The 21,760-nt window shown below is 47.6% G+C and overlaps 10 protein-coding genes across 10 annotated transcripts; 3 read left to right on the top strand and 7 right to left on the bottom strand.

Annotated features, from left to right (window-relative positions):
- Positions 1-271: 271 nt before the first annotated feature.
- FMAN_11887 (uncharacterized protein) lies at positions 272-1,624 on the bottom strand (the record flags this gene model as incomplete). The annotated part of the gene is made up of 1 exon (XM_041824609.1): positions 272-1,624. The coding sequence occupies one exon, from the start codon at positions 1,622-1,624 to the stop codon at positions 272-274; it is 1,353 nt and encodes a 450-aa protein (XP_041690072.1).
- A 1,153-nt stretch (positions 1,625-2,777) lies between these two features.
- On the top strand, positions 2,778-3,830 carry FMAN_11886 (putative alpha-N-arabinofuranosidase / alpha-L-arabinofuranosidase; the record flags this gene model as incomplete). The annotated part of the gene is made up of 1 exon (XM_041824608.1): positions 2,778-3,830. One exon carries the CDS (start codon positions 2,778-2,780, stop codon positions 3,828-3,830), a length of 1,053 nt encoding a protein of 350 aa, XP_041690071.1.
- A 134-nt stretch (positions 3,831-3,964) lies between these two features.
- FMAN_11885 (uncharacterized protein) lies at positions 3,965-5,074 on the bottom strand (the record flags this gene model as incomplete). The annotated part of the gene is made up of 2 exons (XM_041824607.1): positions 3,965-4,768; positions 4,820-5,074. 2 exons carry the CDS (start codon positions 5,072-5,074, stop codon positions 3,965-3,967), a joined length of 1,059 nt encoding a protein of 352 aa, XP_041690070.1.
- A 1,607-nt stretch (positions 5,075-6,681) lies between these two features.
- On the top strand, positions 6,682-7,385 carry FMAN_11884 (uncharacterized protein; the record flags this gene model as incomplete). Its single annotated transcript, XM_041824606.1, has 3 exons — positions 6,682-6,814; positions 6,866-6,943; positions 7,000-7,385. The coding sequence occupies 3 exons, from the start codon at positions 6,682-6,684 to the stop codon at positions 7,383-7,385; spliced, it is 597 nt and encodes a 198-aa protein (XP_041690069.1).
- A 461-nt stretch (positions 7,386-7,846) lies between these two features.
- Positions 7,847-8,329, top strand: FMAN_11883 (uncharacterized protein; the record flags this gene model as incomplete). The annotated part of the gene is made up of 1 exon (XM_041824605.1): positions 7,847-8,329. The coding sequence occupies one exon, from the start codon at positions 7,847-7,849 to the stop codon at positions 8,327-8,329; it is 483 nt and encodes a 160-aa protein (XP_041690068.1).
- A 136-nt stretch (positions 8,330-8,465) lies between these two features.
- Positions 8,466-11,620, bottom strand: FMAN_11882 (uncharacterized protein; the record flags this gene model as incomplete). Its single annotated transcript, XM_041824604.1, has 4 exons — positions 8,466-9,053; positions 9,131-9,639; positions 9,717-10,708; positions 10,758-11,620. The coding sequence occupies 4 exons, from the start codon at positions 11,618-11,620 to the stop codon at positions 8,466-8,468; spliced, it is 2,952 nt and encodes a 983-aa protein (XP_041690067.1).
- Positions 11,621-12,752: 1,132 nt separating this feature from the next.
- On the bottom strand, positions 12,753-14,013 carry FMAN_11881 (uncharacterized protein; the record flags this gene model as incomplete). Its single annotated transcript, XM_041824603.1, has 3 exons — positions 12,753-13,241; positions 13,343-13,541; positions 13,601-14,013. 3 exons carry the CDS (start codon positions 14,011-14,013, stop codon positions 12,753-12,755), a joined length of 1,101 nt encoding a protein of 366 aa, XP_041690066.1.
- Positions 14,014-14,280: 267 nt separating this feature from the next.
- FMAN_11880 (uncharacterized protein) lies at positions 14,281-15,509 on the bottom strand (the record flags this gene model as incomplete). The annotated part of the gene is made up of 3 exons (XM_041824602.1): positions 14,281-14,328; positions 14,381-15,354; positions 15,407-15,509. 3 exons carry the CDS (start codon positions 15,507-15,509, stop codon positions 14,281-14,283), a joined length of 1,125 nt encoding a protein of 374 aa, XP_041690065.1.
- Positions 15,510-16,225: 716 nt separating this feature from the next.
- On the bottom strand, positions 16,226-17,867 carry FMAN_11879 (uncharacterized protein; the record flags this gene model as incomplete). Its single annotated transcript, XM_041824599.1, has 3 exons — positions 16,226-16,641; positions 16,691-17,219; positions 17,274-17,867. 3 exons carry the CDS (start codon positions 17,865-17,867, stop codon positions 16,226-16,228), a joined length of 1,539 nt encoding a protein of 512 aa, XP_041690064.1.
- A 599-nt stretch (positions 17,868-18,466) lies between these two features.
- Positions 18,467-20,197, bottom strand: FMAN_11878 (uncharacterized protein; the record flags this gene model as incomplete). Its single annotated transcript, XM_041824598.1, has 1 exon — positions 18,467-20,197. One exon carries the CDS (start codon positions 20,195-20,197, stop codon positions 18,467-18,469), a length of 1,731 nt encoding a protein of 576 aa, XP_041690063.1.
- Between the last annotated feature and the right edge of the window lie 1,563 nt (positions 20,198-21,760).

The raw sequence follows: 21,760 nt of genomic DNA, 5'->3' as shown, positions 1-21,760 counted from the left end.
GAGTCGGAGGCGGCCCGAAGGTCTAGATCCATAAAAATACGTTACACTAAGATCAAATAAACGTAGATCGTCCGAGGCTGCGGGTCTGCTAAGGCTGAAACTGCTATTTGAGGAAGCTGGCAAACAGTCGCGGTTTCATTGACTTTTCGCTCAAGTGAATATCAACTCCATTGCCAATTGAGGTTCCTTTCTCAGCTTCCGATTATACCTTTATAGAACAGACACTGTCCTGTACGTAAAGAGGTACAAATGCATATATCAAGCCAACGGCTTATGGAGTCTCTAGTCCAGCCGCATCTCTGCTCTTTACTTTCTCAATGATCCGCACGAGTGGGTTCTTCCTCGCCTCCTCTAGGGCTTCTCCTCCAATCTCCAATTTTGATCCACTCATCAAACCTTTCAGATATTCCTTCACCTCCTTGCTTCTCTGCCAAGGCTGATCCTCAAATTTCAGCGCTGAATCGAACGAATCGTGTTTTGAAGCAGGGCCTTTGACGAACGGGTCCGCGCCCTTCTCAATGAGAAATTCAACAATTTCCCAGTTTTTGTAGTGAACAGCCCTCGACAGCGCTGTGCCGCCCGAGTAGGTCCTTGCGTTGATCTCAGCGCCGTGGCTCAAGGCCATTTCCATCAGAGGTCTCCAGTCTGTCTCCGCGCCAGGAATTGAATGGCAGTGCAGTCTTTTGATAGCTCGATGCAGTGGGCGTGAGTATTGTGGATGAGCACCGTACTCTAGAAGCATCTGCGCCACTATCATTGGGCTCTTCTCAACTGCAAGGTCGAGCGCGAGTCCTGATGTACGGTCCATTGGCGGCGTGGCTTTCTCCCCCCAGTCGTGTAGCCTTCCGTCCTTGAATGGAGCAAGATCCGGATCTGCACCGTGTTCAAGAAGAAAACGAGTGATATCCACGTCTTGAACGCAGTGGTTTATGGCAACGCCGAAATACCCATTGCGGCTAGGTATCTGCTGATTAGGGTGATAGCCATGCTGGACGCACATTTCGAATAGCGGGAGGGAGAGATTATCGCAAGCTTCTCTCACCACTTCACCGTTTAGAGGTGTCCATCTTTCGTGGAGCAAATATTGCACTACTTCGATCTCATTCGCCCTCGCTGCGTAGACCAGTCCGTCTTGGAGACCCAGCTGTTGCAGCTCTTCTATCCGTTCCCCATCTTCTGTCCAAGCCTTGACCTCATCAAGCAAACCTTTTTCGCAAGCCAACATAAAAGGTCTTACGCTCTCGTTACTGTGGTTTTCTGCCCTCTTTATTTGTACACTTGTACTACATCCTGGAAGAGGAGGTGGCAGAGGAGGAAGGTTGAGATGCTCGAAGTAGCTGTATATAATAAGTCTCAGCGGTTCCCTGGATGCATCCTTCCTAGCATCATCTCTGTCCATGATTTTATCATAGGCTTGTGCGTCTATCTGACTCCAATCCCGGGAGTGACGTGCACATAGTTCTTTGAGTTGTGCTTCATCTTCTTTGCTTCGCTTGAATAATTGCGGCTGATATGGTGTGGCGGGTCTAGGTCTGGGGGTAGTGTCCCTCAAACCGAAACGGATATAATAGTATAGAGCTGGTTTCAGACCAGGACGGCGCATATGACGACTTGTGTATGTCATCTTGGAGGCTGACTAGGCTTGGGTTGATAGGGTCTGGATTATTGCATGCGTATTCCATTTTGCCACAAGGAATCAGCTCATGAAGTTCGTGTTGATACCTCAGGCGTCATATTGGTTGGTTGCCTAAAGCACGTCCCTCACGTGTACATGTCGTATCATGTATATTACCATTATCCACGCTGGCCCCCAATTAATTCTCGTGTAACAATAATAACTTTGATTTTGCCGAAAAAGAAGCAATCGCCGCATGCTGTGCCTTAACTACTGATCCTCCCTACTACACGATGCCAGGATTCGGAGCATTTTCCCCAGGCCCACTATATCTAGATCGTTGACGCTAAGACTCGATGAGTGTTCCACATGGCATTAATCAACGACCGGATAGTACGGCCGGATCATTCGGTGCATCTTCAGGGCATCTCCTTCGTAAACGGCCCTTTACCATGAAACGGCATGATCTTGAGTTTCTTGTTCTCCCAGGGTCTAATGTATCTCAGGTTCTAGATGCATTACGAAAACATGGGAGGCAAGATCCAATAAGGTAGCATCAAGCACCTTGGCTACATCCGTTTTGTAAGCTGAATGGACCGGTCATCTGGTACTCTGCGGGGCTAATGCTAAGCGCACCAGTCCATGACACGACCAAGCATGCACTGAATTCCCAATGTGTCTATATTCCTGACGATCCCCTGGCAAGTATAAACTCAAATAGACTATTTTCTCACTAACATCAACGCAATACTACACGGATAATTCTGGGTAATAGAATTTCCATTTAGGCACAAACCTTGCCGTGATGGACGTCGTATCTGCTTACGCTTGGCGGTGTGTTTTGTCGCCCCCAGCTGCTTAGTTGAGGGCGCGGTGCAGCATGACAAAGAGTTTATATAGAAAACATCCAGTAAACTCTATTAAAATTGTTTTATCCGGCGGGCCAATCCTGTGCCAAGAGGATACCCCGCAAACCCCGTATTTCCAGGGGGAATAGCCTGATTTATCAAGGGGACAAACTTAGTTGAGGTCATCATCGCGGCAGTTGGTATAGTAGCGAGAAAACTGGGTATAAAAGACAAGGCCACGATCCACGATAGTTTGGTTCATCAGGCTCTTGTTCAATATTGCCAATTAAGCGTTAGTTCTACAGTTCGCTACGATGCAGCTCAAGTTTCTGTCTTCAGCATTCCTGCTGTCTTTGGCTAGCAAATGCGCTGCCCAAGACACCAATGATATTCCACCTTTGATCACCGACCTCTGGTCCGCCGATCCCTCTGCTCATGTTTTCGAGGGCAAGCTCTGGGTTTACCCATCTCACGACATCGAAGCCAATGTCGTCAACGGAACAGGAGGCGCACAGTACGCCATGAGGGACTATCACACCTACTCCATGAAGAGTATCTACGGAAAAGACCCCGTTATTGACCACGGCGTCGCTCTCTCAGTCGATGACGTTCCCTGGGCCAAGCAGCAAATGTGGGCTCCTGATGCAGCTTACAAGAACGGCAAATATTATCTCTACTTCCCCGCCAAGGACAAGGATGAGATCTTCAGAATTGGAGTTGCTGTCTCCAACAAGCCCAGCGGCCCTTTCAAGGCCGACAAGAGCTGGATCCCCGGCACATACAGTATCGATCCTGCTAGCTATGTCGACACTGACGGCGAGGCCTATCTTATCTGGGGTGGTATCTGGGGCGGCCAGCTCCAGGCCTGGCAGGATAAGAAGAACTTCAACGAGTCGTGGATCGGAGACAAGGCTGCTCCTAACGGCACCAACGCCCTGTCTCCCCAGATCGCCAAGCTCAGCAAGGACATGCACAAGATCACCGAAACGCCCCGCGATCTCGTCATTCTCGCCCCCGAGACAGGAAAGCCTCTTCAAGCCGAGGACAACAAGCGTCGGTTCTTCGAGGGACCCTGGGTTCACAAGCGCGGCAAGCTGTACTACCTCATGTACTCCACCGGTGACACCCACTTCCTTGTCTACGCTACTTCTAAGAACATCTACGGTCCTTATACCTACCAGGGCAAGATTCTTGACCCTGTTGATGGGTGGACCACTCACGGAAGTATTGTTGAGTACAAAGGACAGTGGTGGCTTTTCTTTGCTGATGCGCATACTTCTGGAAAGGATTACCTTCGACAGGTTAAGGCGCGGAAGATCTGGTATGACAAGGATGGCAAGATCTTGCTTAATCGTCCTAAGATTTAGACTTGCGCATGCGAGTAAACTTTCTCTTCTTCGGATTGGAGGATAGTAACGAGTAGATGTTTATGTAAATAGCCAATATTATGAGTGGAGTCGATTATTTCTTCTTCGACAACTAGACTATGTCCCTCCTGATATTATGCCTGTAGTGATTTCCAGTGCCTTGCTAAATGGTCCGCAAAAGGTCCTGACCTTTTATAATTTCTCTTCCCATTCTCACTACAGAATGGGCAGTTGTAATAGTTATCTCTGTCTCTGAAGCCTGCCAGAGTAAACGGCATATCCCCTGCAGCAAGGATCCTCTCCAGATACTCTGCTAAAGACGTTGGGATCTCATGGAATGTAGTCCCAGCCTTTTTGTCACTCGGTATCCGACACGTACCATTATTCTGATTCACGTCGCCATGTGTTGTCATATTGCTAGCAGCGTGCGACATCAAACTTGGCGCTGCCTTCTCGTGAGGATCTGGGTCATAGTGGATCGGTTGGAATGGATCGAGACTTTTATCTGAAGCTGGGTAGGAGACCTGGCTTGCTCGGCGACTGCTCTGGGGAGTATGAAAGACAGGCGACTCGGCTATGTCGTCGCCGAATGATATGATTGGGGGAAGAACACGCGGCGACTCTGAACGGTTGCTTCGGGTTGTCGGAGAGGTTGTGAACGGAGAGTAATAACCATCTTGTGGTGTTCTTTGATGGCTTGGTGGTAAGTGAGATATATATCTCGGATGCGATAGGTTGATATTGTCGGCAGAGGCCCGACGAATAGGTGGAAGGCAGAGGGCATCCCGAAGTCTCTCCGCCCTGTTCTGGACGTCCATCTCTTGTACCGATGGGGGCGAAGATGAAGTCCCAGGTGTAGGCCTCAAAGACACAGCTTGATTTTCAGTTCTTATTTGATCCTGCTCAGATGCAGGAATCCAAGGCGCATTCTTTTGTTGCTATAAAGCTCATTAGCATGAGAGACTCGTATGTGGGGCCTGAGCACTGACCAAATGGCGGTAGATGCTCGTCTTCTCTATCAGCTTGGAGCCCTCTTGTTCTGGATATACTTCAGACCATGCTTGTAGCGATCTCTCGACCTGAGGTCTTCCGATTATCCCGATGATATCGTGACACATGGTGGTGATAACTGCCCGCAGCTCCTCCTCATTCTGCGCCGATTGAGCATGCGCAACATCTCCGCGGCACTTGGCGACAGCTTGTTCTATAAGCATAACCCGATCCAGCCATTCATCGGTCGACATGTTTGCCTTTGGTTACCGCAAAACGCAAAACATCTCATGCTCGAATGGAGGGAGAGTCGCAAGGACGATGTTTGTGAAATCATGTGAAGGGCGCTGTTGACAGGCCTTGGGAAATTTTGCTTAGTGACTCTTAGGTCGGGCAGCGCTATTGCTTGCCGAACCTCGGAGGCATGGCCGAATGGTTGCTATGCGGCTTAAATAGCGGCTGTCAAAAATTCATGATTCCGCTGTAAACTACTTAGTTCGCGCGAGGATGCGTATTCTGGTTGGCCGATGCATGAAGGAAAGGTATTCAGCTGACGGCGGATAGATCGGGTAAACCGGATTATGACATTGGTAGGTGATATGTAAGCATAGTGTTTTTATGTTTTATGATCAGACAGCCAGTAGCATTTTATGATTAATGGCCTGAATATCAAGCGTTGCTAAGCCTGTTCTGAGTTGAGATAAAATATCGAGCATGATGAGCTGCTGTTTTACCTAACTAAGTGATTGACTACCCGGTAGTGCATGTTTTGAAGGGGAGATAAATTTCAGAATGGTTTAAACGAGTTTCTCTTTAGACTTTGATATTATCGAGAGCTCAACACTCAGGAGCTTGTCGCTTTCATATTAATATCAGATGCTATCAACCCTTCGAGATTACCAGTCTCGAGCGAGATGTCAAGAACATTCACAGTATCCCGCGGGATCTTGGTACACTCACCGAGATTGCTGGCTCGCACTAAGATAGGCGAACATCAATGGTGGAGTAAATCGCCGAAAGAGGAAGAAACAACCGCCAATCAGATCACAGTACATGGATCACATCGCATTCCGCTTTCGCGGAACGAGTCACTGTGGCAGAGTGAAGCATCCATTGTGGCTGGTTTTCCTCGCGCCTTAAAACCAAACACGCCGAGAACGGAGAGACCTCAATCAGAATTACAAAGCAACAATTTCAACAATTTGATATTCAAAGAATAAGTCATAACGTCATGTTATTATTTCTAGGACAAATGAGGGCGATTAACATTACGTTGGGGCAACAGACACCACATGCAGGAGAATACTGGTTGAGGTTACATTTTGGTGTCTGTTAAGGAGTACATGAACTATCACAGAATAACAAGGTATAAAGAAGTATTCCTTAGCAGCCTAGGGATTACCAGAAACATCAGCAACTGTCTAGCCTCAATTGGCGCGCGGGGTATATCGTGGCTGGCTGGACTATCTGCCCGAGATTGGTCTGGGCCAAAGACTAGTATAAAAGGCTGGGCAGACTATTGAACAGTATACGCCATGTCTCTCAACATGCTCAGAAAGCATGCAGCCATAGGTTAGTAAAGTTCGATAGCTAGAGTAAGCTGCGTATAGTCAGCCGCCCGTCTATGTATGTTTCCTAGCAAGTGGTTGTGAACTATAATAGACTGCATAAACGTGGCCAGCTGAGGTCTCATCGAAAGTCCAGACTGTCGATGTTGAGGAAGTTGACCGGCTCTCTAGGACAATGGCTTTTAGCTATAAAAGGTGATAGAGCCCCCTCATTAAGCTCATTCTTTATATCATAGAAAACAACTCAACAATTTTCAGCTTCATATAAAGCAATCCTGTAACTCTTTGCCAAAATGACCAACTATTCTCTGTTAGTCAAGATTCAAGGGCAGAGGGCCATACAGCAACTCAGCCAGCAAGGCAATAAGCTCTGCTTGGCTTTTGGAGTAGAAAACGGGGAACCCAAGGTCATTGCATCAAGCTCAAGTAAGGTTTCATACTCCCCTGATTGAACCCGCACTGACGATTGCAATCAAGACCTTGCACCCAATATCCAAATCCGGTGGAATGACGACTATGCTATGGCTGCCAGTCAGTCCAACTTCATGCAAGGAGGTATGCAGGCCAACAAAATCACAAATCAAGAGTCAAGCTACTAATCAGTTCTTCAGCCTATGTTGAGGCATCGACTGATCTCAGCCCCATCAGGCCCGGTCAGACCTACACCTTGAGCCCAGACTTTCAAGGCAGTGTCAATGACGGTGGGCCCCAAGGCGGTTTTCGCTTCAAGAACCAGGCCGACAGAGCCTCACCCGTCATCTACAGAACAATGGGCTTCGACAAGGCTCCAATCTACGTCGGTTCCTCGCAAATCCCGAGAGGCGCCAGTCAGGATATTAAGCTCAATAACAAGGTCACGGTTTGGTTTGGCAGCGATGGCCAAACTGGAACCATGATCGATGGAATTTATGCACAGAGCATTCAGATTGACATGTCGCAAAGGACTAACGCTGTAGTCAACTTTGGTGACGATTTTAGGTGGTCGCTGGAGCAGTAATACAATGGTGTGCTAGGGCTATCAATCACCCAATGACTCAAGCAGTCAGCGTCTTGCTGTAGCAGCTGTTGATGCATTTTGATAACGAAATCCATATTCTATCATTATTTGACTCTTTGTCCCAGGTGAAAAGTTAAACAATCGCCATGTTGTTGTTCCATCGGGGCAATAGATGTCGCACTCATGGGAGTGAGCGGACAAATAACCCTCCGAACTCATTGACGTCATAGCTGAAACAGCCCGTGTCGGTCTACCATACGCGCCGAGCCGTCTCGCGTCACCGAGCGAGCGACGACATGAGTTCTTCGGTACTAGGTGGTCAAAAATTAGGAACTATAGATATAAAGCCAGTCGCGAACTCTTGATAATTCTAGTAGCACAAAGACCTCTTCTTCCATACTCAGAATACCATCACCATCTACCATCTTACGAGGCGGCCGCTCAAATCAATTACGACCAGTATGCGCGAAATTCAAGAATCAATCACAATTGCAGCACCTCCATCACAAGTATGGAGCGTGCTCATGGACTTGGAGTCTTGGCCAAAATGGAACACATTCGTCACTTCAATTAAAGTACAACCTCCACACACTGAACTCGCTGTTGGAAGCAATCAGATCATCACAATCGAAAAGACTCAAACGTACACGAATATCGTATCAGTATTACAGCCTGAAAAGGAACTTCGATGGAACGGCAGCATCTTAACGCCAATCATCTTCGATACTGAGCACTGGTGTCGACTGGAAGCTGTCGATGATGGACGATCGACGCGATTTACGCAAGGAGAGCGATTTTCTGGCATCTTGGCGCCAATAGCTGCTGCAGCGGGAAAGTTGAACGAGTTGCAGGAAGGATACGTCAGGATGAATCGTGATTTAAAAAAACAAGTGGAGGCTATCAGACCGATTGCAAGCGCGGCCTCATCCAACGAAGGGATATGAGTAAACTAATGGAGGGCACAGATTAAGAAACGGAGGCCTTATTTAGATCACAGTATGTCTTGAATTTAATTGCAAAGATGCACTATTCGAAACCGAAAAGGGATAGAAGAATAAAAATCAATATTGAGTCTAAACATCAGTCTGTCAAAGCAAAGTATACCGCTGTCATACCGCATGTCAAAACAGCGATTAGAAAAGAGCCAACGCCGAATCCCTGTTCTTCTGTTCTTGCAAGACCGGTCAGCATAACAGACACAAAGAAAGAAATCACCACCCCAAACATCAAAACGAAACTCAGGCCCGAGTGGTTAGGTCCTTCGATAATGTGAACTCCCCAGCCTGTAACAATGTCGGTCTCCTCTGGGTCATCCAAGCTTTGGGGCTGATTAGTATGAAGTGCCCAGTTTGGTACGCTCGTGCCTTCCTCGGCCCTCTGCACTTGAACCTCCGCTGATAGACCTGGAAAGATGCGAGCCGTCGTGTCTACTTCGAGGATGGCCGTTTCAAGCTTTTTTGGTAGTCTCTCAATCCATGTCCGACGATAATGTAGCCTTTCAGAATCCTTGCCCGCAAGATGCAGAAAATGAAGAAATAAATTAGCAGGCATCAAGAGCTTTGGCCGCACATAGTGGTAGCGATTCCATTGAACCTCCTCATCTGGTGGGTATTCACTGGGTGATTTTTGAATACCGACTAGATCTTGCAAAGAGCGATTTAAACAAAACTAGATTACCGCGAAGCCATTAGTCAAGTTGCCAGGCTTGGAGCTCCCAGTGACCAATTGTTGTCACAAGGACTTACCTGTACAAAATGGACATCTCTTGGCTTGAGAAACAGTCTTCGCATACAGAATCCGCGTGACTGACGATATCTGTTCCAGATATGTTTAAAGAGAGCCCCATCTGAGTGCACGGAGCTTAAGTCGATCTCCTCTAACCGTACCGCATGGTTACCCATACTTATGCATACCTCGAAAAATCTCTTCACATTGAGTTGCGAAGATTCTGTTGTGGAATTTTCAATGGCCAGTTGATTCCTCGGGCCGTTTGAGCTGCAATTCCCCAAATGATCAGAATTCGTACCACCAGCAGATTGCTTGATGATGGAAGTCCCAAGACTTGTCTTTGTTGCCGGAGAATGTTGGAATTTGCTACTAGGCGCGCTCAGCATCATTCTATCCGACAGTCTGAAGGTTCCAATGAGCTGATTCTCCGATGTGCATATCATTGAACTCAACGACGCCGCTTGACAATCTGCTAGTTCTAATAAATGCTCATCCAAATCAGAAGGATCAGAATCGTCAAAGTCGGCTGTAAGTTGTTTGCCACATGTATAATTGATAGTCAGTCTTGATGCTCGCATTGCTGATTAAAGAGTGGACTTACACATTGCCAAGTAACGCGCCTGTAGCCATTAGCTACTGGGGCATTAAAAAGACGAGCAATCTCGATCCATAGACGATCGGAATTCCAGGACCCCAAGATATAGGCTCCGAGTCTGATACATGCCTCTCGCAGCCGAGTGGAAGCATTCAGCGCTTCAATTTGGACCTGTATTGCATCTTTCAACCCGGAGCCGGGAGGCGTCTCAAGACAAAGGTGTTCGGAAGCGACGAACTCTTCATCTCTGTCAATATTACGCTTCGAGACGTCCGGTTTCAATTCAATCTCTTGGTTCAGGCCTAGCCTTGGGAGCCAGAATAGAAGAACATCAACAAAAGCCTCTAATGCCTCGATTGAAAAAATGAATCTCTCCAATTCTCTGTCAGTGTACCTTAAGAGTAACTCTGGAGCTTTGAAATTTTGAAACTTCTCTTGCTCGCGGAACAGGGGTGCTGAATCTTGTCCCGCTTCTTTCAAAGCGGTGTTTGAGACATCTTCGCTATGGCCATTTCGAGGCCTAGTATCAGAAGCATCGCAAGATTCGTAGGGGCCATCATCTTGCATTTGCTGACAAAGTTCGTTGGTAAATGCCACTGCGCGCTCTATTTCGTCCGATAGCACCTCTACCTGCGATCCTATGGCGGTCGCTACCCGAGTCTCCTCGGTGCCCCATGCCTCTGATTGCAAGCTCTTACAATAGGCATATGATGCGATTAGCAATATTAGGGGGATGTCTGTCTCATGGACTCGCAGCAACACCGAGATAAGAACGCTCGTAGCCATCGGGTGGGAGACGATACTATTGGCAATTCTTTTGATAAGAGGTTGAATATCTGACGCTTGGCTGCGACATTTGATAGGAGGTATTGAGTCTTCAGTCGCACTGTTTGTCGTGTCTTTGACTACTAGCATAAACTGCAGTCTCAACCACGCTCTGTGAAGAATTCTCCGGGTATCCACGTGCTCGAGGGGAAGGTATTCATCCTGCATTACGATCCTAGTTGACTTCAATGGGAGTTCAGTGCATCTGAGTTCAGCGGCCATACCTGAGTGAACGGCATATATGCGACAATGTCGCATCGACTGTTGTATTGCCTGGCTGGAAGAAGCATTGCTGGCATGCGTAGATAACGATTTCTTCGAATCCTTCCATGAGGAGGTTCTTGATCCTTGAAGCGCCCATACCGGGGTCATGACCTTGTATCATAATATTAACATCCCTGAGACTTATCAGTCTACCACTGGGTGTGAAACATAATCTGGTGAGGCCATCTTGTAACGCAAGCATAAGGCTATCCGGCTGCTCAATCTCTGGACGTTTCTTGAAGTTCTTCCAAAACAAGTGACTCGGTAAGTTGGGTCCTTCACCAGAAGGCCAATAAGACGTCAACAGAACCTCGAACAAAATATCATTATACTTTTGCAATGGCTCAGTGGCCGGGAACTGAGCAGTCATATAATAGACACTCCAGTCTAGTAGAAAGCCAGCAGCGCGCCTTTCTCTTAGACGCTTTTGGGAAAGACTTTTCGTTGAAGTACGAAAGCCTGTGAGGCGGAACGTATCATTACTTGAGAATGAATAATAGGTGTTCTTCTCATCTGACCCATTGACAAGGATCTTGATGCTTGGAACTTTATAGGCCTTGTTTGAAACAAGAATCTGATATGAACGGACATTCTTACCAAGGAGATTGAGAGAATCTCCAATAGCATTAGGGCGCCGAATGCGGCCTTTCACTATGCATGTAATTTCTGTTTGATTGATGTAGGCTCGAAATATCTGGGCAAGTGCGGTGGCCATGGCCTGGAAATCTACATTTTGTCTCGGCGAACTGTGATGCTCACAAAAATCAAGGAGCTCACGTGTTTGGTCCGAAGAACGTGTCAAGGAATGGGTAAGATATGGCATGATACGAGTGTAGAAATAGTTGAGAGAGAGGCTTCGAATGAAACAACTAATTAAGAATGAAACGAGTCAAGCGGTGGGTAATGAAACTGGGGCGGCAAAGGGTGGGTGGCAATGGGTAAAATGAGTTCACTGTTTATAGCATGAGCTGGCCCCTCAGATATACGTACTTTATCAAGCCTTCGAACCTATAGGCGGCAGTGTCTGTTAGTTTGAGATGGGAGGCCTCAATTAGGCAAGGCAGAAGTGCATGTTACAAAGACAAGCCGCAGCGCTTACATGCATTTTATGATTGGCCATAAGACGAGCCAAACAAAGACATAAAAAGGTCCTGACGCTGAGCTTGATAAATCTGAGTGAGCCTGATAATCCTGACGGACAAGCAGCAGCCACTTATTTATACACCTCTGGAGTCAGTCATCAGGATATCTAGCTTTCAGCTAGAAGCAAGATCCTAGGCAATAGTGAGGGCGACAAGTATTTTGCCCGTATGTGTTTTTTTGGTGTTCTTTACCTTTGTGGCCTTGAGGCTGAAGCCTCTTTGACCATTCAAACCCTATCACAGATAAATCTGAGAAAGATATGCCTTATTCTTTCACTTTTCTGAGGACGGTTGGAACTAACCTTTTCCACCTTGAGAAGCAATTTTCCGCCACGTTCAAGCCATCTTAACCAATAAAGCTTAGAAAGGACCGATGATATAAATTTAGCATTATCCTGGAAAGGCATCAAGGTTATCCCTCCGCTGTTGACTTGAGACTCCGCCAGACCCCGCCGTGGCAACAATTATTCTCTTAATACGAGGATGCGTGTTTGCGGACACCGGCGATGAATTCGCCAATAATCTATTCACAGACTTGGCACTGTGAAGGAAAACCTCGGTCTAGATTTACTATGCTCATTGGACATCTGGAGTTATCCATGCGCAAATACTCCAGTGATAATGTGACATGTAGGAGGGAAGAAAAAAGGGTTCGACATACTGCAGTACCTAAGCATGGACTTAAATAAACGTATTCTGATAGCCCACCTTATAGAATTGCATCGCTGTCATCATTTACACTGAAGGGTGCCATTCAGATGTTATTAAGATGGAACTAGCAGGTAAGAAACTTGAGGCGTCATTTGATAGTAGTTAGGCACAGGATGTAGTATTCAACGCCAAGGAGAAGGGCGATAAATCAATGTCAGACTGCTCTCCACGTATTGTTTGACTCATGACTCTTCCACTGCCCATTCCGAGCGTCAGACCCCATGAGCCATGGCCACAACAAACAAAGATTCCGGTAGAATGTGAGGTATAATTCGGAGTAATGTCTGAAGGCTTGACTTTGGACATGACTGGAAGCTCGGATTTAGTCGCCGGCCTGAATGCCCTGCCTTTCTTGACTATCTGGACATCATCGCAATGCTCCTCATGATGAGAGCAATCTCGGTTGAGCCACTTGCGTGCAAGTCGACTCATTTCCTCAATAAGTGCATTGTCTGGTTCATCTGATTGACCTGGCGATGGCAGCTTGGCGTTGAAATTCCTTCGTCCACAAACCCAAATGCTTCCATCATTTCGGCCAGCGAATTCAAACTTTTCGCCGATATATGATTCGAATGAGACGAATGCAGTACTCTCAATAGTTGTTAGACATGGATTCTTGAAAGTGATCCAGTCTCCGGCATTTGTAGTCCACTGCAGACAGATGGGTGCTCCGGAAACAGCCGCTCATATACAGTGGGAGTCCATGGTCCACAAGCTAAGAGCATTTGCTTGCATGCAATATTTGTCTTCTGATGTCCATTTCTCAAATTTACGGCTCGCAACTCGTTCAAGGTGGATAGTTCGACCGCGAGAATCTCCGTGTTTAACACGATTTTCACGCCTCTCGCGAGGCACTGCTGTGTCAGCCATTTGCCTACACCAAGCGGGTTCCTTTGAACATCATTAGTACCAAGACTGGCACAATTGATTTGGACTTTCGAAGTACGTACACTGTCGCTGTTTTATTCCCCAGAACGTGGTTGTCAACATCCCAAAATGCCTCTGTCTTGATCCAATCGGGGAGCCTATCAAGGCCCTTGCCATCGCCTTGAAGGATGCTGTAGGAGGAGTTTTCAAGGTATCCCGTAGCAAGTCTGAAGTCAGCATTCTGTGCCTCTTGCGCCCATAGATCGAAAGAATATTTCCCAAGAGGTGTAAGTGCCTTGCTCAGAGGGCCAGGGAAGTGGTAGTGAAAGCAACCTGTGCAAGCTGACGAAGCAGCAGCGAATGGTCTGTCGCATGCCTCAGCGACGATAATACGGGGCATACGCTCCTGATCATCGAAGGACTTGGACAACTCGTACGCAGTGCAAAGCCCAATGCAACCGGCTCCGACAATAATGATAGCGTTGTTGTCTTCCATTATGGTTGTATTTGTAGGATGGGTTCCGATCGGCTTCTTTGTTGTGATTTACGCTGTATTGTGGCGTGATAGTTTTATGGCTAGCAGCTTTTCTCGCCTAAAGTCAATAAAGAATATTGCTTAGGTGCATATGGGAGGTGAACAGACATTAAACATCGTTCACGAAAGTCAAGTCGCATGCTGAACATTATTATCGGAATGATGGAGGTGCCGAGGTTGATGACTATACTTATAACTATATATGATGTAAAACCTTGGTACTCCAACTCAATTGTTTGCCATCCCTAACCGCCCAATCTGTTTGGTATACCAGAGCTATTTTGGTGATCAGTTCACCGTTCTTGGCAAAAGAGGAAGAAAGACGTACCGTTTCAGCTCCCATACCAACAGCTTTGATGCCAGTATACTTAGCCCAACTCCATGCCTCAATCCTCTTAGCATACGCCAGAGCCCCATGCTCCGGTATGCTGGTGTCTAAGACTTTTTTTGGCAGAGCTGGGTCAATGACAGACGGTCGAGCTAGGCCGACAAGATCACAACTGCCTCCTTTCACAGCAGTCTCCATACCTTGTCGTGTTCGAAAACCACCAGTCAGCATGATGGGAACATCCGGGAGCTCAGATCTGATTGAATTTGCAAAGTCGATGAAGAAGGCTTCTCGAGCCTTGGTGCTTGCCTTAACTGTTGTGTGCAGGCCAGTGCTGAACATAGGGTCCTCGATGGACCCTCCACTCACCTCGACAAAGTCAACTCCAGCATCGACTATGGCCTTCAGTTGTATGATAAAGTCACCCAAATTGGTATGGTCAGTTGAGTTGACCTTGATCCCAACACAGGTCTCCGCTGGTACAGCCTTCCTAACAGCTTTGACGGCGTCAATAACGATCTTGGCTCTTGCCAACGGAGAACCGCCATAATCATCTGTTCGTTCATTGGACAAAGGAGATAGGAACTGCGCCAACAGGTATCCATGTGCTGCATGGATCTCTACACCCGCAAACCCTGCTTCCACGGATAACTGCGCTGCCTCTGCAAACCGCATCACCACATCGTCTATGTCAGCTTGAGTCATCTCCTTTGGCGTTCCGTATACCAGAGATCTGACAAGCCATGGAAACAGACCCTTGCCGAGATCTAAAGGAATTGGACTTGGAGCTAGGCTTTTGACAAATGGTGCTTGCCGACCTGGGTGGTTGATCTGAACGATGGCTTTGGTTCCGTTGAGTGAACAGGCACTGGCCCACGATTTCCAAGCTGTAAGAGTCTTTCCCCTGGGCAGATCCCGGTTCACTGTGAAGTCCCCTGGTGCACCGGGATGAGCAGGATCGATGTGAACATTACCTATCGATCGGTTAAGAAAGTGATGAGTTGTGATAGTTCGAGGGACCCGCACCACTGATGATCAATCCCCAACCCCCTTTCGCCCATTCACTGTAGGTTGCCAGACATTGTTTGCCACCCGGAAGGCCCTCTTTGTCAGCCAATCTTTCCGCCATGGCGGCTTTGGTGAGTCGATTTGGTAAAGTGAGGCCGCATTTCAGCGTGATTGGTTGTGCGATAGCGAGTTCCATAGTGCTAGTGTTCAGACTGGTGTTCTATTCGCTGTGAAGGTGGAGGTTCTTAGATGAAGAACTGGATGAAAGCAAGAGTACTATCGAGTAAGTTCAAAAACTACAGATAGAATCTATAATTGGCCCACTCTACGGTGGAGGCAAACGGTCCAGAGTTGATCGTACGGATAGATCCACTCCAAAATGCGACTCGCGTACGGATGTCAAGGTAGGGCTCGGTGTAACACGTAATATCCCGTTATTCTCCGTGTCCAATCAGACACCACATCTCTAATTTCAACTATTCCATTTTAGCTTTCTATCTCTATTAGAGGTTCTGAAAGTGATCCTCTAGAAAAGTTCTTTTGGGCTTTGATAAAGATTTCGCCGACAGCGTTTGTGGTGATCTATAGAAAGACATGAAACAGGGCACGAATGAAAGGCAACGGCTTTATATACGACAAGAGAAATCTAGGAATATGATAGGAAATATTGCTGCTAATTCAACTCTAAGATTAAGTATCTGTGACATTCTCAGGCATGGGTTGACATTATGCGACACAGTGCTGTATACACAGATACTCCACTAAGCACCCCGAAGGGAGCTAGACGCCGTAGAACAACAATGAAATGCCTTCTAGCATCGGAAACAGAAACCTAGATCATCTGTATAAAGCCACCTTGACACCAGTCTTGTTCGATGGCCCAATTCTCATAACTGGCACGTAAGGTTCTGGGTCCCGAGGCTCAATTCGCTTGAAAGTCTTGGCAAGGTGAGCAAGGATGTACGCCGCCTCAGTCTGAACCATCATTTGCGCTGGACATCGTCTAGGCCCGCCACCAAAAGGTAGGAAGCCCCAAGAGCCTCGATATCCGTCAAACCTTTCGGGCTTAAACTCGTTGGAGTCCTCACCCCAGGCCTCAGGATCACGGTACATGACGGTCTTGTTGATGAGAACCAGATCGCCCTTGCGAATGAGAGTCGGTGATTTGCCATCTGGGCCGCCGCCTACCGGTATCACGACATCCTCAAACGCACCGCGAAGTTGAGAGACGTTGTTAGGAATCATGCGATGAGCTTTCCCGTTAGATCAGAAAATGCGGAGAAAATGAGGTGATGCACTTACTCTCATTCATGACGCAGTTCAGATACTTCATATTTCGTAGAACTGAAAAGTTCATTGGGATGTCGCCCAGTTCATGGACTTCCTGGCGAATCTTATCCCAAACATCAGGATAGCGGGCAAGCCACCAAACGCAGTTGCTAATGAACACAGATGTAGTGTCGATGTTGGCGACGAGAATCAAGCAGATCTGTGATCTAAGCTCCTCAACATCCTCAAGGTTTTGCACCATGGTCCACAAGAGATCAGTTCTCTCGGGTTCCAAGTCACTTGCGCCCTCTTTGATCTTCTTTTCACGCTCATGCTTCTCCTTGATGGTCTCTTGAATGGGAGGAGTGACAAAGGCGTGGATCTCTTCGACTGACTTCAGCCAGGGAGTCCAATCACGAAGGAACATGAGTCTGTTTAGCTGAGCGCGGAGGCGACCACCGTCAAGCACGTCAAGCATTGTGTTTGCAATCTTGGCGCGCTCAGGGTATACTAAAGCTTCCGTTGACTCGCCAAAAATGAACTCTGTAGCGATGTCCAAGAACTGTATGTAACGATTAGTATGGTTCAAATTGTCCAATGGGTGATTTCAACTTACCCAGCGCTGCAGCAGAGGTTGTAAATCAACGGTTTCGCCATTCTCAGGTAGTAGTTTAATGAACTGGTCCGTGTGTCGAGCCACTCTGTCGGTGCTTGTATACACCTGACGATCAAAGAAGGGCTGGATCAGAAAACGACTGTGCTTCCAATCCTCGCCGTCGGTAGTGATTGCACCTTTATCAGCGAAGGGAGTTAATCCTCTTCGAAGGTTACCGATTGGCGTAACACCAAACTCCTTGAAGTGAGTTGCATAGACAGCCTTCAAGACTTCAGGATCATAGGTGTAAATCCACTTGACACCAAACATGTTGATACTGAATGTCTTGGTGTGAGGCATGCTGGCGTGAAGCTTGGCAAGCCATGCCAAGAACTGGTTTGATCTCAAGGCATGTATCTGACTCGCTACCAGATCGAGACCCCATATTCGGTCCCATTGCCAGTAGCGAGGGATTGGCTTCCAGCCTTTTGCTTCAGAATTTGGGCTACTTGTGAAAAGCTTCCGGAAGATAAGTAGGAGAAAAAATGCCCCAATTGCAAGAACTGGGATATTGCGAGTTGAGAGCTGCTGGAGCAATAATTGATGAAGCGCCATTGTTTCGTGTGTGATACCCTGACGTATATCTCACCTTGGCTTGCTTTAGAAAAAAGAGTTTGGGATAATTACGGATTCAAATCTGGTGGCGTTTTTGGATGGCTATGATAAACTGTAGAATATTAGTATAGGACATGCATCGCCGCAAGGCTCCTATCGACAAGCAACTAGATCTCGACCGTCGAGATATTACGGGGTAAAACACTAGACAGTGCTTCCTTCGTACTTTTTAGCACGTTATCGCACTGTAAAGCAAGGGTGAGACGGCGCGGGAGAGATTCCCCGAAGGATTCCCCGTGGGATTTCCCGTGCATATACCACGCCGCTTCCACCATGTAATCTCGCATTCTCGGGTCAAGAGCCTCGGGTCAAGAGCTTCTATTCGAAGGTTATCATCATACGAGAGAGCTTGGTGTTGCTTGAAGCGGCTAGTGAAAAGGTATGCTGCCTTGGATCTCATACTGGAGTAAAGCAACTCGAAAGAGTGGTATGGACGCGGACAACCAAGGAATGCTCCATTCACGTTCAAATAGTAAACTCAATGTGATAAGATAATGAAGCCAAGCATGCAGTAACTATTCCGAAGTGTCGAAGAATTTTCAGCCCATCCACATATCTGTCTCTGCAAGTGACTCCCTCCGCCTCTGCCTTTCCATTACATCTGAGCACACTTTCAGCACAGTCTTTGCTGTTTCACTGATCTTCGCAGCCATTTTATCACCGTCCTCCTTTCGCTGTAGACTTTCAATGTAGGATAATGCACAGGAGAATAAGACAAACTCCTCTGTTGACTCTGAGCCACGTGACATTTCGACACGTCTCTTGAACATTGTTACTGCATTGGACAGGATATCTCGAAGTTGTACTCTAGAGGCACTATCCAAGTTGGGAAATGAGTCTTCCTCAAAATCTCGGATTAGATCCAGGCAAAGGGACATTGTGGCCTGTCTCTGCATGACGGAAAATTGTCCTGAACCGTTGGTAAATAGTGCTGAATACGGGCCCAGGCTTGCTGTCGATGATAGTAGTTGGGCTGAGATCTCCATTCGCATTCTTCTTGAATAGTAGTATTCCGGCTTGTAATATGCTTCCTCGGCAAAGGCTTCATGGAGCGCCAGCATAAACGGTTTGGTAAAGCTCGTCAAAAAGCTACTCTGAAAATCGCTGAGCGGTGAATCTAGCCTGAGCTGGCCGGCGGAACATTCCGTGTTGAGTTCAGATGCAAGACCATGACATTCCTGATACGTCTTTGACGACCCGGGCGCGTTAACGAGTTGGAGTATTCTCAGACGCAGCCTTTGTGTCTTTGCCAGAAGCGTCAGGACAGATGATTGACTTGGCCCCTGTGACTCAACTCTAAGCACCAGGTCCTCATCCGCAATACTACTCGGCACCTCACAATCATAGCTTTCCGGTGCAATAGGAGCTGGAAGGCCCTGATCGACAGAAACCTGCAATGACAACTCCAACATGGTGGCCCAAAGGCGTCTCCGTATCTCGGCTTCCTTCGCGGACATGTTCGGCGACCGGACTCTTGGTTCCCGGTGTAAACCCATCTGAACGGCCATGTGAGTTAGACCGTGTCCTTCGGAGAGCCATGCTACGCCCATGGGGGCGGAATCCTGGTGGTGCGTGTGACGTGTCAAGGCTAGAAGACAGGCGATCTGTGCCATACTTAGATCTCCTCGCATAACTTTCATGCTCTTGCGGGCGAGCCAGTCTTTGACGTGGGAGATCCAGTTGTTTGACTGTTCTCGGCATGAAGTGGCCTGACCTTGCTGTGACTCTGCCGGGGTGAAGGTGATGGATCCAAGTGCTGCCACTAGAAGTAGCTTGCAGGCGAATGTTTCGTCAGAGCTTGAGACTGCTGAAGCAGAATCTTCCCAGAAGTGTTCATAATCTCTCAAGAAAGATGGTACGTGGATGATGCGCAGTACAGACTCAAAGGTCTTGATATACGCATCAACGAGTGAGTCGCACGTTCTTCTGGCTGGGAGCATGCCACGATGACCACTTTGAGTTGACACCAAGTTCTCGCTGGTGAGTCTTGCTTCTTGAGTTCTTCGACTATCCCGAAGGAGTCTCTTGTAAGTCTCAAAAAGTGGTCGAAGGGCTTCTTGCTCAGAGGAAAGATAGGGGTCGTCTCTAGAAAGGCTGTCCACGAGGAATCTCAACTTTTCATATGTAGAGAATGGCTCATACCAATGCCTCTCATGGTCTTCAGCGCCGGAATACTCTCGTTCTCGAGTTTGGGCTCCTGGAGACCTTCCTGACCTTTTTGTTTGAGCGAGAGGCAAGTTTTGTAGTGAATTTGTAATACTGCTGGCCATTGTTGAGGGAAGGCTTGAAGTTGTCCAAGATGGCGATCTAGATAAGCTTTGAAGAAGAGAGTTTGTCGAATCAATAGAAGCTGATTTCGAGTGCGAAACATCACTCATGCCAAAAAAGTCCATATCAACAAATCCCAACGACACGTCAGTCATGGGCGCAACATCCACGTTAAAAAGGTCCATATCCTGCACCTCATCAAAAGGCTGCTGTCCAAAGATCGACTGCTCAAAAGGTACTCTATGCGCGTGACCGCTCAGAGCCAACGAGTCGTGCTGCTGTTGCATCCCGGGATCTAGATAACTCTCGGGAATACGCGCTGTTGGCTGGTTGTTGTACACGCATCGCAGGCTCGGCATTGATTTGCTACATGGTCCGCAGGGAGAGTGGCGGTCGCAGCGAATCTTTCGTCTGCGGCATTCGGTGCATGCTACGGCGGGACGGCGCCGTTTGTATGCTGGGCCTGGATCCATTGGGAGAGGGGAGCTAATGGGTTTTGGTTATGGATAGTTTGGCCTGGTTTAGCCGTGAGTGGGTGTTGTCTGGATGACAGGAGGCACCTCTATCTTTGAAAGGGAGCTATTGATGACGGTTCATATGTATAGGAGCTTATACCCACGGTAATAGGACGGTGTCACGAACTATAGAAACGATACGCCCAGGGCGTCAATGTTGTCATGCAAGTACAGTAATTACCTTGGAATCATCTCTTCTCGGCAGCTATGAACCGTAGTCAGCAAGAATGCCTATTTCTTTCTGTAAATAATGCAAATAACGTTCGACTTCCACTGCAGTCATCCATATTCGACACGTTTTGATACGCGTCGATCGAAGGATGTAATCCTAGCCCTTTGGGGTTACACCTCCCCCATAACACCCGGCATCTCAAGGTCAATGCGGAATCATTCAATTGGTGGACCTAGAGCTTCGAGTTCTTTACAATCTTGTGAAGGAAAAAGTCATGACGAATATGTCAAGGTTGTTGCTGCGTGTAAGATCCTCCGGATAAAGTTCTCCGCCCATATGCAGATTCCGCGGAAGTCTAATCAGATCATGTTCCCTCATAATCTCAGACAGGGCCAATTTCGACGACCCTATCAGTATCTCACTGCAGCATCTTATTTGCCCAGTCCTACGGACTTTAAAAGAATTGCCGTCGGCAGTGGGGCGAAGGATCACTGGCACATGATGCCATCGGTCCCGAGTGGTCAGCTCGCCACAAATGCATTAGCGAGGGTTGGGAGGGTCTGAGTGCGTGTGGCAGGACGGCTTGTGAGTAAGGCTAAAAAGCTTGGTATTCTAGGCGCTTAAGCCCAGTTGCGCAGGTCAATACGGGATTCCGGCTTGGAGAAGTTCTAAGAGGTGCAAAGACCATGGTTCTTAATCCTCTGGGACTAATATTACTGAGTCCAATATGATACATAGAATTATGTCATATCATTCGTATCTAAGACTATTATAATGGTGAGTAGTATCTTTCAGAGCTGGCCAGCTGTTCCAGCCGAGGTATATCACAAAGACTTGCTTATCTACAGACTACCGACGCCCCAAACGCTGTGACACTT

This window comes from Fusarium mangiferae (genome assembly GCF_900044065.1).
Source record: "Fusarium mangiferae strain MRC7560 genome assembly, contig: FMAN_scaffold018, whole genome shotgun sequence".
NCBI classification, from domain to species: domain Eukaryota; kingdom Fungi; phylum Ascomycota; class Sordariomycetes; order Hypocreales; family Nectriaceae; genus Fusarium; species Fusarium mangiferae.
Note: the sequence above shows the minus strand (reverse complement) of the source record. Positions and strands in the feature narration are given on the sequence as shown.